Source organism: Nyctereutes procyonoides, unplaced genomic scaffold (genome assembly GCF_905146905.1).
Source record: "Nyctereutes procyonoides isolate TBG_1078 unplaced genomic scaffold, NYPRO_anot_genome, whole genome shotgun sequence".
Taxonomy (NCBI): domain Eukaryota; kingdom Metazoa; phylum Chordata; class Mammalia; order Carnivora; family Canidae; genus Nyctereutes; species Nyctereutes procyonoides.
The window spans coordinates 8,582,904-8,599,274 of record NW_026575034.1 but is presented as its reverse complement, the minus strand read 5'-3'; the positions used below and the strand labels follow the sequence as shown (position 1 = coordinate 8,599,274).

At 53.5% G+C, this 16,371-nt stretch overlaps 1 protein-coding gene across 9 annotated transcripts in view; it reads left to right on the top strand.

Moving 5' to 3' along the window:
• NAV2 (neuron navigator 2) overlaps positions 1 to 14,990 on the top strand; it is a 724,598-nt gene extending 709,608 nt beyond the window's left edge. For all 9 annotated transcript variants that reach the window (XM_055317510.1, XM_055317509.1, XM_055317508.1 and 6 more), the window contains 4 exons: positions 873 to 1,069; positions 2,191 to 2,309; positions 7,969 to 8,172; positions 11,431 to 14,990. In XM_055317510.1, the coding sequence (XP_055173485.1) occupies positions 873 to 1,069; positions 2,191 to 2,309; positions 7,969 to 8,172; positions 11,431 to 11,556 (646 nt within the window). In that variant the 3' untranslated portion in view covers positions 11,557 to 14,990. The remainder of the gene's footprint in view (positions 1 to 872; positions 1,070 to 2,190; positions 2,310 to 7,968; positions 8,173 to 11,430) is intronic.
• Positions 14,991 to 16,371: the final 1,381 nt, after the last annotated feature.

Genomic DNA, 16,371 nt, shown 5'->3' with positions numbered 1-16,371 from the left:
CCTGTCTTGTCATGCTTTCTCCTCCTGCCCCACCGCCACAGCTCCCAGCAGGCTGTTGGGGTAACCCCCACGCCTGCCTGCACTTGGCTCCCTCCAGGCCATCTGCTGTGCCAGCGGCAGCTGAGTGGGCATTCTAGAATTCAAATCTGATCGTAAAACCCTCATGCTTAAGGCCCTTCAGTGGCTCCCCATTGCCTCCAAAATGGAATCAGACTCCTTAGGTTGGCGGGTCAAGTCTGAACACTGAATGACACTGGTCACGCTGACTCTCTGGAAGTTTCCCCAAACACCCATGTGCCTGTGCAGATGCCACAGCATGGTCTCCGCCCCCAACCCCAAACCCCCCTGGTCTCAGACCTCCCCTCCTCTGAGAGTCTTCTCTGATTGCCCGGTTTTGCCGTTTCCTTCCTCTGTTTGCTTTATCTGCTTCCTCCACTAGACCCTGTGCTTCTGGGCAACCAGACTGTGTCTTAGTCTTTGTTGCAGCTCCAGAGGCCAGCCCAGGGCCTGACTTCCAGCACGAGAGGCAGCAGGCTCAGTGGTTAGAGCTCTGACTCTGGAGCTGCACCATCCTGGTTCTGATCTTAGCCCTTCTATTAAGTAGCTCTTTGGTCCTGGATAAGTGGTGCAACCTGTCTGTGCCTCAGCATCTCCGTCTGTGAAAGGGGGATGGCGGTCACAGCTCCATCACAGGGCGGCTGTGAGGAGTTGGGAGTTAATGTGTGTGCAGCCTTCAGAGCAGTGTTGGGTGCACAGTGAGGCCTGTCCTAGTAACATAGACGCCTTCTGGATCTGATGAGCTGAGCTTTGGGGAGGCTGGCATCGTTTTTGTCAGTCCTCGTCATTGAAAAGCATTGCTGACTTTCCTGCAGGTGGGTGCTTTGTGCCAACCACACGGAGCCCGTGAAGGGCTTCCTAGGCCGGTTCCTGAGGCGGAAGCTCATGGAAACAGAGATCAGTGGGAGGGTGCGGAACATGGAGCTGGTGAAAATCATCGACTGGATTCCCAAGGTCTGGCATCACCTCAACCGCTTCCTGGAGGCTCACAGCTCCTCAGACGTCACCATAGGTAGGTGGGAGGCTGGGGTGGGGGGACAGGCACTGCTCCTGGCCCTCCAGCCACCTCAGATGAGTGTCCTCGGGGCCCTGGCCAGGACAGCACTGGCAGGTGCAATTCAGCCAGAGGCCACACTGTCCCCATGGATGAGAAGGGGACAGAGGGAGGATCACAGCCTGAAGCAGACCCCGGACTGCCGGTCGTCTGCCCTGGGTACTGTGTCCCTGTCCCCCTCTTTGCCCAGTGCACCGGGGCTCATCAGCAGCACAGACCCGCATCCCGCCCGGGCTGATGTAAACACTGCCGGCTGGGCGAGGAGCCCCCACCACGAGGCTCCCCTGAGCGCAAACCACCCGGCGACATTGGCTCCACTTTAAAAATAAAATGCTATCAACATTCCTGAAGCTTAGGGTTCAGAGAAGGAAAGACGACGATCATCCCACCATCTTAGCCTTAATTTGAGCTTCTGTTCTCTGCCCTCGTCCAGAAGCATATGCTTTGTGTGGTGGCAAAAATAGCATGCACACAAGATGCCCTTTTTTTTTTTTTTTGAAGATTTTATTTATTTACTCATGAGAGACACAGAGAGGCAGAGACACAGCCAGAGGGCGAAGGAGGCTCCATGCAGGGAACCCAATGTGGGACTCGATCCTGGGTCTCCAGGATCAGGCCCTGGGCCAAAGGCAGCGCTAAACCACTGCACCACCCGGGCTGCCCAGGATGCTCTTTTTTATCTCACGTTGTCTCCTGAGCATCTGTGCCGCTGCTCCGTTTTCACAGTCCCTCTCAAAGGCTGCAGAATAATCGAATGGGGCTGTACACCATTTGCGTAAACCGTTTCTCTTCTCTCGGACACAGAGCGCACGTCTCTTGCCAGCGGTCAGGGTTAATCCTATTGCGGTGAACATCTTCCTCCATAAAGCCCTCCTCTCTTTTGGATGACTTTGTGGGGGAGAGAGATCTCAGGGTGGGGTGACGGGTTCCGGGTGTCCTGCCCTGTGCCCGCCACCCAGCACCTGGTACTTGTGCCATCATCCGGAAAATCATGGGGTCCCTCCTGCGGGGTCTGTTTGGACCGTGGCTTCTCTTAACCCCCAACTTCGGCTCTGACTGATTTTCCCTGTGGTCCCCAGGCCCCCGGCTCTTCCTGTCGTGCCCCATCGATGTGGATGGCTCGAGGGTATGGTTCACCGATTTGTGGAACTACTCCATTATCCCCTATCTCCTAGAAGCCGTCAGAGAAGGACTCCAGGTGAGCGGCACACTTGCCAGCGGCCTCCTCAAAATTAGGAGGCAGGGTGGGGGACCGGGACTGTCCTGGGGACCAGAGGAGCTGCCGTTACCTCCTCCTGCAGACATCTGACCGACATGGCGTGACAATCCCTCTGCAGGGAGGCCGTCAGGCTAGCACAGAGTAGGACAGATGCAAATCCTGGCTCTGCCACTGTTACGTGTGACCGCAGGCAAGTGGTTCAGCCTCTCTGTGCCGCGGCGCCCTCGCTGATGGGAGAGGAGGCCAGTGGTCTCCACCGTAAGGCGTGATTGCGAGGGTTAGACGCAGGCACGGCCACGCAGTGCTCAGCACAGTGAGTGCCCAAGAAATGGAAGTGTACAGGTTGCAAAATACTCTCCTGTCTGCAGGTCAACTCAAGCCCTGTGTCAATCCTGGGTCTTGAGCAGAGATTTTTTTTTTTTTTCCTCCATTTTTCAGGAGGGGAAAATTAAGGCTCCAAGAGAGTAAGTGACTCGCCCAAGGTCATAAAAGTGACACTTTAAAGAATCTGGGATTTGAGTCCGGGCCTCTAGCTTGGATTCCAGGTTCTGAGGCCTCGGCCCCATTGCACTCAGCACTTGCCACCAGGACACCTGTGCCCACCCCACCTCTCCCCCACCCATGCCCCTGGGGCCCACGAGGCTGAGTGTCCCTGCCCTGCAGCTGGAAGGCAGCATCCTTCATTTCTCATTCAGCCCAGCATTGAATGCCAGGGGCTTAGCACTAAATTGGAGCTTGCGACAGTGTCGCTGTGGAGCCTTCAGGCAGCTGGAGCAGTTCACGGGCCTGCAGCTCCCACGCTGCGTAATGAGCAGGTGATGGGCGCAGCTGAAGAATCCAGGAAGCAGCCCGGTTCCCAGGGGCTCCTGGGCAGTTGGAGAGACAAGGGGCTGCCGTGGGCCGGTGCGGGACACAGGAGGGGGCGCGCCTACGTGTGTGTAGGGTGGAGCCCGGGAATGGCTGCAGTCTCTGTTCGACATTTGTGTACGTCCGGCCAAGCCTGGCGAATATGCAACTGCTACGTGACCGGCAGCCGCGCCGATGGTTTCAGAGGCGCCCGGGCCGTGAAGACCTGGGCAAAGAATGTACTCTGCTTCCTGTGACTGCTGTTTCATTGAATGGGAGCACGGGTCCTGCAAATGCAGGCCACTGTGTAGAAGTAGAAGTGCGTAGTGAAGGCGACGTAGCAAGAAATTAGGTGGTCGCTTGGTCAGCCCCAAGTCCTTGGTTAGCCGTGTGGGAAGCTCATTCACTGATGGCAGCATTTCTCCTGCGTCATGTGGCTTTCATGAAGAGAGGTCTGAGGGGTTTCAGATCTTTGCAGCAGAACCTCCCTGGGTGGGTAAATTCAGGGACCTGCATCGACAGACCCCAAGTTAGTCTTTAATCAGATGATCTGTGAGGGCCACAAACCTCAGCAGCCACGCAGTCACTCCTCTTTTCTTAGGCCAGTGAAAGCATCTCCCACATGCTGGATTCTGGAGGTCTGTTTCATTTCAGAAGCCCCTCTCCTCTCTATTAGTGACTTCCAGGGGCTGCGTTGTGCCCGGCTTCCCCGGGAGACCCCCACACGGCTCGCAGTTAGAGGGAATTAGGGGTAGAAGTGCACCATTTCCTCCATTTCCTCTTATTTCTGCCTTACCTTTCATTTGTTCCTCTGCTGCTGCTTTGCTCCAAATTTATCTTGTGATGAGGGATAGGGAGTGACCTCAGGGTGTGCCTGGAAGAAGCCTTGGGCTCTGTTGCGCAAGGGCCTCCCATGCACAGTGAGGCACAAGCCGGGAGTGGAGACGGACTGTGCTCCAGCCTTGAATTACGCATCAGCTGGCCCCTTGTTGGTCCTCACCAAGGATGGACACGCCAAGACCCTGCTCCTTTGGGCCTGAATTTCAAAGAAGGCCTTTGGGGCACGGTCATAAAGGTGGAGTCTAAGCTGCCCTTCCTGGAGTTCACGGCAAAGGAGCTTTGGGCCTCTTTGCCACCGAGAGCGAGGAGGCAACAGGCTGAACGGATTTGGGGATGGCTGTAGAACAGGCCATCGGGGGCAGGGAACAGAGACCTGCCACATCTCGTGGGACTTACCAGTTCAACGTGAGGCAAGAAGTCATTGCTTCCCTTTGCTGTGCGGTCCTTTGAAAGACCATCTTTCAAGAGTGTGGGATCAACCAGGGGAGGCAGCCAGAGTTAGCGCTGTACCACGTTGCTCAAAGGTGAGCCACCTTGCCCTGAACCTGTGACCTCACGATCCCAAGGAGCCCAGGAAAACCCCAGAATCTACTGATTCCTGAGGAAACCTGGTGAGTTCTTCAGGCCGCTGGCTTTGAAGGAACGTCTGCTGGCACTTACCGAGGGCCTGCTACTTGCTGGACGCTGCGATGTGCTTGACCTCCTTTAGTTCTAACGGCCCAGTGAGTACTCAGTGGCTCATAGATGAGAAGACCAGGCTCACGAGAGTTTTCGGTGATTATCCAAGTTCACTCAGTGGGGTGTGATGAGCCATCGTTGGAGCCAGGTCTGGTGACTATTCCATTACTTCTGTGATTTTCAGGCTGCCCCGAGGACCTCCATCAATCCCAGAAGCCTCAGGTAGCTCAGGGAACAAAGTATTGTATTCTGTAGAGTGGTTCTCTACATCAGATTTCACTTAACAAAAGGATTCCTCTTTTTTAAAAAAAAAAAAAAAAAATGTCTGATTCCCCACTGCTCCTGGGTTACTCTGAGTCCATGCTCATTGTGTGCAGGCCACCGTGCAGGGTCCTTGACTCCTGACATGTGTGTGCAGGGCCCATGAGGACCACGCATTGTGGCTCAGGGCCGGTAGGCATGTCCCCCTGGCAGCTCCGTACATTCTCTGGAGTCAGAAGGCTCACAGAGGCCAGGTTTTAGTTCTCATTGTCTGAGTCCTGAGTCAGTGGGCATGCCAGGCCCCTCCCTGCCTAAGGGAAAGTGAATGTCCCATCTGTCTGTCTCTGTCCAGCTGTCTCCGGTGCTCCACAGAGCTGCCTCAGGGCTCCGCGATGGGGCGGGGGAGCTTTTATGATCATTCCTCTGCTTGCCACGGTATTACCCAGCCATTCATCACCCGGTCTCGAACATGTCGAGTGGCAAGTGTGGAGGCTTGTAAAAATATTTTCTGTTCTTGCAGATGATGTTCACGTGTGCCTGACGTACATTTGTCTTATGACTCAGTTTCCAGTCCTGCTCCCCCTTGGTGCTATCACTATAAACATTTGCCAAAGTGTCTAAAGTCTACAGAGCAACTCCAGAGACCTGTGTTCCCCTGCTGGAAGGAGAGAGCATTGGGCCATAAATCAGATGACCCGACCTGAGACCCTGGGCCAGGTCTCCTGTCTACAGGCCTCGGGTTCCCTGTGATCTGAAAAGCTTAGACTAGAAGAGTGTTTTCTCCAGCTGGCTTCTGCGGAGCCCCGAAGGTCCTCCGGCTACTCAGTGGTAGGGTCAGGGGAAGAGCCAGTATTTAAAAATATGATGGGCCATATTATGTCTAAGGACTTGACGAGCTCCACGTCTCAGCCTCTTGCTCTGCAGCCCTGAGCCTCTCCTCCTCCAGACTGGCTCCAGAAGTCAGACGCTGGTTCAGCCTCACACGTGAGATCTGGCCTGGGAAAAGTGGCCCAATCCTCCCTTTGGAGAGAGGAACTTCTAAAACTGCAAAAATATTTCTAATTGACGACAGCCTTCCTCTGTTCTGAATCTCCCCCTAGTGCTTGTGTGTCCTCTCCCTTCCTGGCACAGCCACATGTGCACACACGCACACCTTCGCGTCATCCATTCTCGCCCAGACTGTGAATTGCCTTTAGAACACCAGACTGAATTCTCAGGCCTGAAGCTCACCACTGCCCCAGGATAAGGAAGATTTAGTGGCAGACAGGGCCGGGGTGCTAGACGGGAGGGGTGCAAGCGTCTGAGAAAGCAATGAGGTCATAGGCTGTGTGCGTCTTGAGTGCAGCAGGAGCCGGTCGCTCCTGGGAGCGAGGTGGGTAAGCCCGTGTGCCAGGCCGCCAGGGTGGGAGGCTTCCCCGAGAAATCATACATAAAGGTCAGAGGTGCCGTGGGCGATCGTGAGTCAGCCACGTTGACACATCCTTACCTGGTGGACAGCCTGGTCTGCATCTCCCGGCTCTGGTTTTGGCGGAGTCGTGTGGCTCTTGCAGATACCAAGTGGACTCGGTCAGGAGGGGTGGAGCGGGAAAGAAAGACCCAGAGAAGGAAGCTGAGGTCCTGGGTTTGAATCCAGCTCTTCTCCATAACCTTTCACGCCTGGCGCTTCTGCTTAGGCCCTGACAACCCCACCTGGTAGATGAGGCCAGGTGACCCCAGTTCCTTCCAGTTGGGGCAGTCTCTGACCTGGATAGATGTGGTTTGTCCGGACAGTCAGAGCTCAGCTCTGTTCTCTCAGCAAGTCCCCTCTCGCCTCTCACCTGTAGGAGTCGTGGGAGGGCAGAAGGAGCCGACATTGTGGTCTGGGAGTCTTTGTTCTTTATACCCCATGGTGCCCTGTAGAGGGGTGCCTCCCAGAGCCACAGCCAGCACACCTCCCACGTCTCCGACTCAGTGGTGCGAGGAGTGGGACACTCGGATTCCCATTCTGCAGCCTTTCCTCCCTGCGCCTGTCCCCTCACCTGGGAGACTCGGGTAGTAGTACTTCCCCTTGGAGTCAGCTGGTAGGTAGACATGACATTTGTAAAGCTCTGCAGACACCCCGTCAGCTCTAAGATGTGGGTGCAGTGGTGGCATTCGGAGAGGGAGAGGACGAAGACACGCCTGGCTGTCTCCCACAGAGCCCAGCCTGGGGAGGTGCTGCAGCCAGGGTTTCTGTCCCCGAAAGAGGGTACCGGTTTCCTGGCATTGATAGTAAAAGTCACTGTAATAATTTCATCATTAAATATTTAAGGCTTAAGAAAAGGCCTTAAATTAAGTGATAAAGTAGTTTTCTGTTAGTTGTTATGGCCAGTTTTGAAGGATAATACTAGAGAGAGGGAGACACTTAAAATTCCGACACCCGTGCATACCCTCTGTGAACAGTGAGTTGTTTTCAAAGTGCCCAGAGCTGCTGGAGGGGCCCTGAGAGTCCGAGCTGCTTCCAGAAATCGGCTCTCATCGCACCGGGGCCGCTGGTAACACCTGTGGTGTGGATGCCCAGCCTGTGTGGGAGGTCGTCTTCGCAGTCAGCACCCCCTTCCAGCTCCGAGTCCAGCGATTCCACATGGGTAGTTTGGCCATAGTAGGAGTATTTACACCACAGGAGTTGGCAACCGCCTCAAATCACACGGGGTCCCCCGCCCCGCCCCGTGGAGGCCACTTTTCAGATTGGGTCAGCAACGCTGAGAGTTGAGAGTGACACGGCGGGGCAGTGGCAGGGCTAAGGTGCGGGCCCAGGTCAGCCTCACTCCAAGCCAGCACCTGTGACCCCTCGGGCGTGTCGGCTTCAGTCTTAGCACGCCAAGCGGTGTGTAGCTTGGGTGACTTCCTTCCTTGGAATTCTGGGAGTGGAATTCCTCCCTTCACAGAAGGCGTGATGCTGGGCTTGTGGAGTTCCTCAGAAAGCTGCAAAGCCGGGGCTGCGGAAGAGGTATCGGGCCACTCCCAGACTATTCCTTTCTTTGCCTGTTTTCAGCTCTATGGAAGGCGGGCCCCCTGGGAGGATCCCGCCAAGTGGGTGATGGACACCTACCCCTGGGCGGCCAGCCCACAGCAGCACGAGTGGCCTCCCCTGCTGCAGCTCCGGCCTGAGGATGTCGGCTTCGACGGCTACTCCATGCCTCGGGAAGGGTCTGCGAGCAAGCAGATGCCGCCCAGCGATGCTGAAGGAGACCCGCTGGTGAGTCCTCAGCCCCCAGGGCAGCTCAGCATTCACTGAACACTTACTATATATTGGTCATGACACAAGGCATGCTGGGAGTACAGATGGGACTGAGCCAGGGTCTTGCTTTGGAAGGTGGGGCCCATCCCCAGGTTAGTCACATTTCGGCCAATAGTATCGTCCATGGTGTCGGTTTTTTGCTCCAGCCTCTGACCCTTGCCTCTGAAGCTTGTTCTGGTATAAAGTGAAAGGTCACAGATGCAGGTTTCTCCCCGACCTAAACGTCCTGTCTGCTTTGAGTGCCACCCCTGTCAGGCACTGTCCTGTGCCACTGATCTCTCCCACTGGTAAAAGCAGAGGCTGCGATGGCTGCGGAGCAGGAGCCCAAGCCAGCTGATGGGGGGCACAGGCCGGGAGAGGTTCGAGGACAGGGAAGCCTGAGTACGGCTCCCCAGGCCCTTGACGAGAGTAAAGCCTTGCACACTGCCTGAGCTTGCTGTTTACCCCACTGTGGCGGCGAAAGCAGATAGAGGCCCTCTGAGGAGAATCTGGACTAGGGACGGTGACACCGTCATTACGGCCTTCTCCACCTGCCTGAGACCCACACACGGTCATACTGCGAAATTAAGCCTCATAAATCAAAAGCTCTATTAAAGAAGGTGGAAGCACAACTCCCAGAGCCTCCCTTACATAAGTGACCATTATCATGCCTTCACGTTACCCTTGAGCTCCCTTGGCAGCCAAGGCAAGAGGAAAAACACAGCAGAAAATGTTAACTTGGCATTACTTGAGGAAAGAACGTATTCATAAGGGATGCAGCAGGATGCAAAGAGAGCTGACTTGTTCTGTCCTTAATGACTAATTGATTTGCTAGATAATAATAGTCATCATCATCATCATCATCATCATCATCATCACTGCTTTGGCTTGTCTGCCATCCTCCTGAGTGGCAGGCAGGAGCTGTGGTCCTGTGGAGATTTCTTTTTTTAAACAGGAACAATATTTAACTTAATTTATTTTTAAAGATTTTATTTATCCATTCATGAGAGACATACACAGAGAGAAGCAGACACAGGCAGAGGGAGAAGCAGGCTCCATGCAGGGAGCCCAATGCAGGGCTCAATCCTGGGACTCCAGGATCATGCCCTGGGCCAAAGGCAAGCACTTAACTGCTGAGCCACCTGGCTGCCCAAGTCTCTTACATTTTTAAAAAAGATTTTATTGATTTATTCATGGGGGGTGGGGGAGGGAGGGGCAGAGACACAGGCAGAGGGAGAAGCAGGATTCACGCAGGGAACCCGACGTGGGACTCAATCCCAGGTCTCCAAGATCACGCCCCGGGCTGAAGGCGGGCACCCAACCACTGAGCCAGCCACCCAGGCGTCCCAAACAGGGACTATATTTCAAATGGGAGTTGTTATGTGTTACTACGCACAACCTAATGCATAGTATTTACGGCAGTGGTTTTGCAGATAAAAAGGATCAGACTTTAAAAAGCCCATGTCTAACATTAATTATGGCTAAAACCAGAGTCCTGGAGCCATTTTTATGGCTGCAAGCTCAAGAGCTCTTTCCTTACATAAAAATAAAATTTAGGAGATACCTAGAGGGAAGAAGGACTCATCCCCAGGCCTTCTTTTCTTACTCAGGAGTATTTGTGTCACTGACCCAACTTAAGGGCATTTAGGTAAAACCTGAAGCTCTTGAGATAGTCACACAGAACTCGCCCTCCAACCCCAGGTCCCCAGAAGCGAGCTGTGCCACTTATCAAAGAGATACTTGGGGTTTGTCCCTGCCCAGGGCCAGAAGCCCCTCTGTTAGAATAGCTCTCTTGGTTACTGGCCTCTCTCTCGCTCATGAGACTGAGACCTCCAGGAAAATAGGACTGACTCGTTCTTGTTCGAGAACACGTACGTAAGGACACTGGGGCCTTTTGATGAGTGAACGATCGCAGCCGCAAAGGATCGCCCGTTGTACTCCGGCTCCACCTCTCCCCCGGTCGTGGCCGTGCAGGTAGGCACCCCCGATGGTGGTTCTGTGCCCTGGCTCACCCAGGAGACCGCACGGCATCTGAGGGGCAGCTGGCTAGGAAGCAGCTGGATTCCATGGCCTTCGCTCAGAGAGACTCTACTTTCTAGCTTCCTTGCCACATAAAATACACAATTTACAGTTGCAAATAAAATTAGTTCCTCGTTCCCCCCTTTCACTTGCAAATAACCAACAGACTGTAGAGAGGGAAGGTTTAAGAACACTCTTTAAACTCTTTAAGTCAAACGGTGAGGACAACAGCAGATCTCATTTATTGAGCACTTACTACGCGACACGCCAAGCCCTATGCTGAGGCTCTGAGGCTCATCCTGTCATTTCATTCCCTACTTCAGCTGCAGATGAGGGCCTGGGGGCTCAGAGATCGTAGGTCATTGGCCCGGAGTTTCCCTCCTTGAAATCTAGGCCTCTGTGTGCCTGGAGGCTCTGCTTGTGACTGGTGCCGTCCTTTGCCTCCCCTGTGGTGGCCCTGCCTAGCCGGCTCCAGGCCGCCCTCTGGCCAGAGCCAGAAGTACCCACGGGTTGGGTGTACCCCAAAGGGGGAGCCATGTGCTCCATGGCAGCAGTGCTAAATGCACCTGTTCCAGCAGCAGGGACGCTCGGGGCATCTTTACCCCGTTTGAGGGCCGCACTTGGGTAGAGCGTGTCACTTCCAAATAAAAAATAAAGATTGTATTCACAGAAGACTTCCTATTTTGTGTTCTGTGCTCTGCGTATGTTAACTCAGTCCACCCCCACCACGTCGTAGGACAGGTACGATATTCACACGTGGCCAACCAAGAAGCTGAGGCACAAAAAGATTAAGTAACTTACCCAAAGAGGGCATTTGGGGACGCCTGGGTGGCTCAGTGGTTGAGCGCCTGCCTTCAGCTCAGGGCCTGATCCCCGGATCCTGGGATCGAGTCCCGCATCAGTCTCCTCCGTGGGGAGCCTACTTCTCCCTCTGCCTGTGTCTCCGCTTCTCTCTCTGTGTCTCTCATGAATAAATAAAGACGATATTAAAAGAAAAAAAAGTAACTTCCCCAAGGTTAGACGGCTCATACATGGCAGAGGCGGGATTTGGACCCTGGAAGCCGGGCCCAGAGGCCACGGGTGTTGTGTCCACGGCCTCCGTTGTAGACTGCAACCCAGAGGGAGTCCGGAGGATGGAGCGCGAGCTTGGAGAAGGCCCAAGGTGGAGGGCTGGCAGCCTGGAGGCCGCTCACGCTCTCCCTCTCTCCCTCTCCCCAGATGAACATGCTGATGAGGCTGCAGGAGGCCGCCAACTACTCCAGCCCCCAGAGCTACGACAGCGACTCCAACAGCAACAGCCATCATGACGACATCCTGGACTCGTCCCTGGAGTCTACTCTGTGACAGGGGCCAGCCGTGGCGCTGGCCCGCCTCGCCCCACCCCTGGCCCTGCTCCACCTGCGTGCCCTGCCCCATCCCGACGATGCCCTCCTGAGCCAGCCCCCGGCCGCAGCACGACGAGAGCCGCAGGGCTCCCCGGAACCCCTCACCCGCCAGCCTCGACCTGGGTGCGGGCCTCCCAGGCCGCCGCCTCGGCCCTGCTTCCTTCCACAGTGAGAACCTGCACTACCTTCTGTTCATTTCCCTTATCGTTTGCCTTGTTGCTGTGACCTCCCTAAGACACTGAAGAACACTTCTCGGGGAAGCATCATCACCGTTGAGATGAAAAGGGGACAAAGAACACAAACAAGCAGACAAAAAACAAAACCACCCCAAGAAGCCACGTGAAGCCCTGAAAGCAAAGCGCATCCTGCCGTGAGCCTCCCGGAGCGGAGGAGGCCGGAGCCAAGCCCACCGGCGGGCCTCCCAGCCGCCCCTCGGCACCGACCCTCCAGGCCGGTCTTGCCGCCAGCGCCCCCCACACCCCCTCTGCCTCCCCGCCGTCCACCCAGCCGGCCCCCCGGGCGAGCTGGTGCTAACTTGGGGCGCCGCTCGGTCACCCCGCCAGACCCCAGAGCTGCCCGCCACGCGGGGCGACCTTAGGGCAATGCCCAGCGCGCTCGCCGGTCGGGTTTGCCTTCTAAATGGTGCTCTCCTTGCCCGAGAGGTGTCCTCACCTGTTCCAGCTCGGCCGCACCTTTCGGGGCCGTCGGCCTCCAGCCGGTTGCTGAGCGTGAGTGGGTGCGCGAGCGGCCCCTGCGCAGCCGGCCGAGCAGGTGCTTCTCCCCCAAGCACCGCGGACAGCGGGAGCTGGTCGGTTTGGAGAACTGGTTCACCCCCTTGCAGATGAGGGGGAGTCTCTCCCTTTCCTGACTCTTTGATTTGGAAGACCGCCCCCCCTCCCCCCCCCGCCCCCCACCCCACCTTTGGTCAGAATCAGTCCTTTGGTGAAAGAAAGAACCGCAGGAGTTGAGTCTCGGTTTGGTCCTGCCGAGTCCTGGTTGTCCGGTCGCCCACGCTCACGGCTGTGCCCCTCGCCGCGGCCTGCTGGGGCCGGGGGTGGCCGTGGCCCCTCTCGTGGACCAGGACCCCACCCTGCACGCGCGGGTGAGCCGGGACCTGGCCTTGCCTTCTCGTCCTCGAGGCTTCAGAACGCACATCGACACCTCAGGCGTGCGAGCCCCAACCTCAGGTGGGGTGCTGAGGTCCCCTCGCACAAGACTTGCACTTTTCCTCAGAACCAACGTGACGCAACTCCACGAGGGGCCGGAGGCCGCTCCCTTCCAGAAGCCCCGGCCTCCGTCCGGACGAGTCTTGCCTGACCTCTTCGGTGCTGACCTTCCCAAAGCGATGCCTTACTGGTTTTGTACTAACCGTGTTCATTTACGAGTGTTGTGCCTGCCTGGGGTCCATGATTTTTTTTGTTGTTGTTGTTTTGTTTTGTTTTGTTTTCTTGTTTTGTTTTCCCCATCAGAGCAAACAGGGCTAAAAAAAAAAAAAAAAGTCATCTACTCGTTAGGCGAACTCAAGTTGCGGTGACTTTTCTCATCTGAAAGACTCATTTGTGTGGATGCGTGACCATGGGTAAAAGAAAAAGGAAAAAAAAAAAGATGAATTTTTCTTTTTAGGTTCTTATCGGTCTCCAGCTAACACTCTGACTGGACAGCGATCTGTCTGATGCAGAAAAAGGCAAAAGTTCCTACAAGTCCACATGACCTTGCTGATACATACCCTGCTAGCACGTGTCTTCAACATACTGGTAGTTTCTTTACAGAGAGTAGTGGTAAATCTGTAAGTTGGTTTGTTTCTGCTTTACAGGGAGAATCTTTACTGGACCCCAGTGGGGGTGTCTCTGTTCACGATCAGGGTTTTTTATTATTCCAAGTCCCACATTTCTATTCCTGAAGGCCCATCTCTGTACACTTTTTATCATTTTTCTCACCACGAGAACTTGACCTGAAACTGCTCGCATGACGTTGGATGACACCCATTTTCTTCCTCCTCAAAGGAAAAAGGAGGATGCACCCCACTAGCCGGTGAACGGACGACCTCTCCGTGCTGTCCTTGCTAATTTAATCTCCGTAAACTCAGACGCTATCGCGTGCAGCCTTCATTAGCCATCTGGGTGTGTGAGTGTGTCTTGTCCTGTTTTGCTTTGTTTTCCATAAAACAATTTTCAACCATGGATTTAGCCTGTGACCACGGGCCACAGCCTGAGCCTTCTGGTAAACCTACAGAGTGGTCCTTCTCAATCTGTTTCCCAGCGATGACCTTACACGCTCATACTGTGAATTTGGGAGGAGGTAAAATAGACCTCTCCTTGGGGGCAGTTTTCCCAGTCACCTTGTGAGTAGACACCTGCCAATATCGTTTGAAACCCTTTTTTTGTTGTTGTTTTCTTTGTTTTTATGACACCTTCTCTGTCTCCTCCCCTCTCCTATCCTAGACTTCCCTCCCGCCAGGCCCAGGCTCAGAACCGAGACCTCTTGTCTCTGGTGCTGCCTGACTAGTGACCAGTTGATTTGAAGTCGCGTAGCCCTCGTGTGATTCACAACTCCGTGTCCTTCCTCAAGTTTCGGGAAGCAGGGTTGTCTGATACGCACATTTCTTCTTTCGGTCATATTTTACGTTAGTGTCGCTCACCTTTGACAAAGTGACTTTGTGCTCATTTAGGGCTCTGTTCCGAAATGCTTCCATTTTGCCTTTTTCTACAGTTAGGCTACTTTCTGAAAATGTATGAAATTCTATGCAACACTTACGTTGAGTTACCAGTGGAAGCCAAAAGTCTTCTTCCCAAACTGCCAAGAATTCTACAGGCCATAAATGAGATGGGAATATCTTTTAATTTAAGTTTGGGGGTGGGGTAGGGGTGGGACAAGGAACGAGACTTGCCTAGACCTTTGTTGTGTCTTGGGGACATTTTTTATTTTACTGTTGATGCTTCAACTTCGGAATTCCGTGTACTCAGATCTGATGGTGGTGAATCTACTTCAAAAGGAAAAAAAAAAAAACAATCCAACTTTGTGGATATTAAATGGAAGGTTTGCTGTTTTAATCTAGTTGTTTCCAGTGGAGCAGTTTATGAAATATGTCCTATAAGATGTACATTTTTTCACTGTAACATAGAAATTGTAAATAATCGATTAAAGTGCTGCATTTTGATGAATTTTTTCTAGCCATTTTTAAAGAGAAAACTAGGAATTGAGTATTTTGTGTACGGTATGTTTCCTTCCTCCTTCCCTCCCGTCCTCCCTATTTAATTTTCATTTGTCATGAGGTTTTTGGATCTGCCATCGATCTACTGGAGATCATGCCCCACGTCATAGAGAATAAAGCTGATGATTGTACCAGTCTTAAATTATTCATGATTCAATAAAATTGATGCTTATTTATTCAGATTAGTGGTTTGGCTTTTCTGTGCTAGAGCAAGTCTTTGTGGGAGTTGAGTTTCACACCAACAAGCGAGCCGTTCTTCCTTGGATACAGTAAACAGGGAGAGGCCCAAACCCTAGCAAGCTTGTCTTTGTCACTAGACCATCTGTATCCCTCCTCCTTCTTCTCATGACTTGTGGCTACTTGTGTGGAGCTTCCTGGAAATGCACAACTTTGGATTCCTCTCCAAGTTTATGAATCACTGGGGATATTACGGAAATGCAGATTCTGACTTGATTCGTCCAGGGTGTGGCCAGAGTCTTGATGTCTCACCTACGTGCAGGCAATGCCCGTGCTCTGGGCCCTACACGACCCACGCTGGGAGCAGCAAGCTGTATCAGTGTCCAGCTTTGGCACATGAAAGGTGTTGTTTTTTTAAATATTGAATATCTATTAATAGCCTAATTGCTTTCCCAAATGCTCCAGTATAATCTGCAAAAGGACCCCAAGGAGATAAATATTCTTACTTCCATCTTACAAGTGAACAAAACAGGCCCAGAGAAAACCACTTGTCAGCTAAGAGGGAGAGGAGGTGGAGTTCCAGCCCCATAATCCAAATCCTGCCTCGCCGGGCTGCCTCTAATCTTAGGGGCCCCGTTCCACAGAGCAGCTGGCATCCGTTGCAGGGCATAGGTGGTGGGAGATGATATCACCTCTTAGCAGTTGCTTTTAACAGCAGCAACAAAGATTTTAAAGGCTTGAAGTGAGGCCTGTGGGCTCGATGGGAAATAATTCCTCCACAGCTAACTCAACTGCCGGTGACGTGAGAGGTCGAACTCATAAGGCACAACCCCCATAATGCACCGCAGTGGCCCAACCACTGGGAGAGAATCCAGATGTTCAACACAGGCAGTTTTTAATGCCTGTCAAAAAAAATGAAGGGGAAGGGGCGCCTGGGTGACTCAGTCGGTTAAGTGCCCCGGGGTCCTGGGGTCGAGTCCTCCCCTTAGTCGGGAGTCTGCTTCTCCCTCTGCACCTCTGCCCATATTCCTGTTCTCTTTCGCTCACAAGTACATAAAATCTTTAAAAAAAAAAAAATGAAGGGTTGCTGGTACAATGGTTCAGCAACCAGATATCCTGAGTTTCTAAGATTTCCCGTGTCAAATATTCCACCCATTGCTACACAATCTGTTCTGATGTTTTCTAGGTAATAGGATCAACATATGTAAAGGGCACGATGACTTCAAAACCGTTGTATCGAGTTGTAAAACCCACGCCCCTTCTGCCACATGATGCTGCAGTCTCCTTAGGTTGGACTTTGAGGGGAGGTCTATGCACCCATTACCTACTGCCGTGTAACCCTCCAAGTTTAGTTTAAAACAACAAACGTTTTCTCTCAGTTCGTGT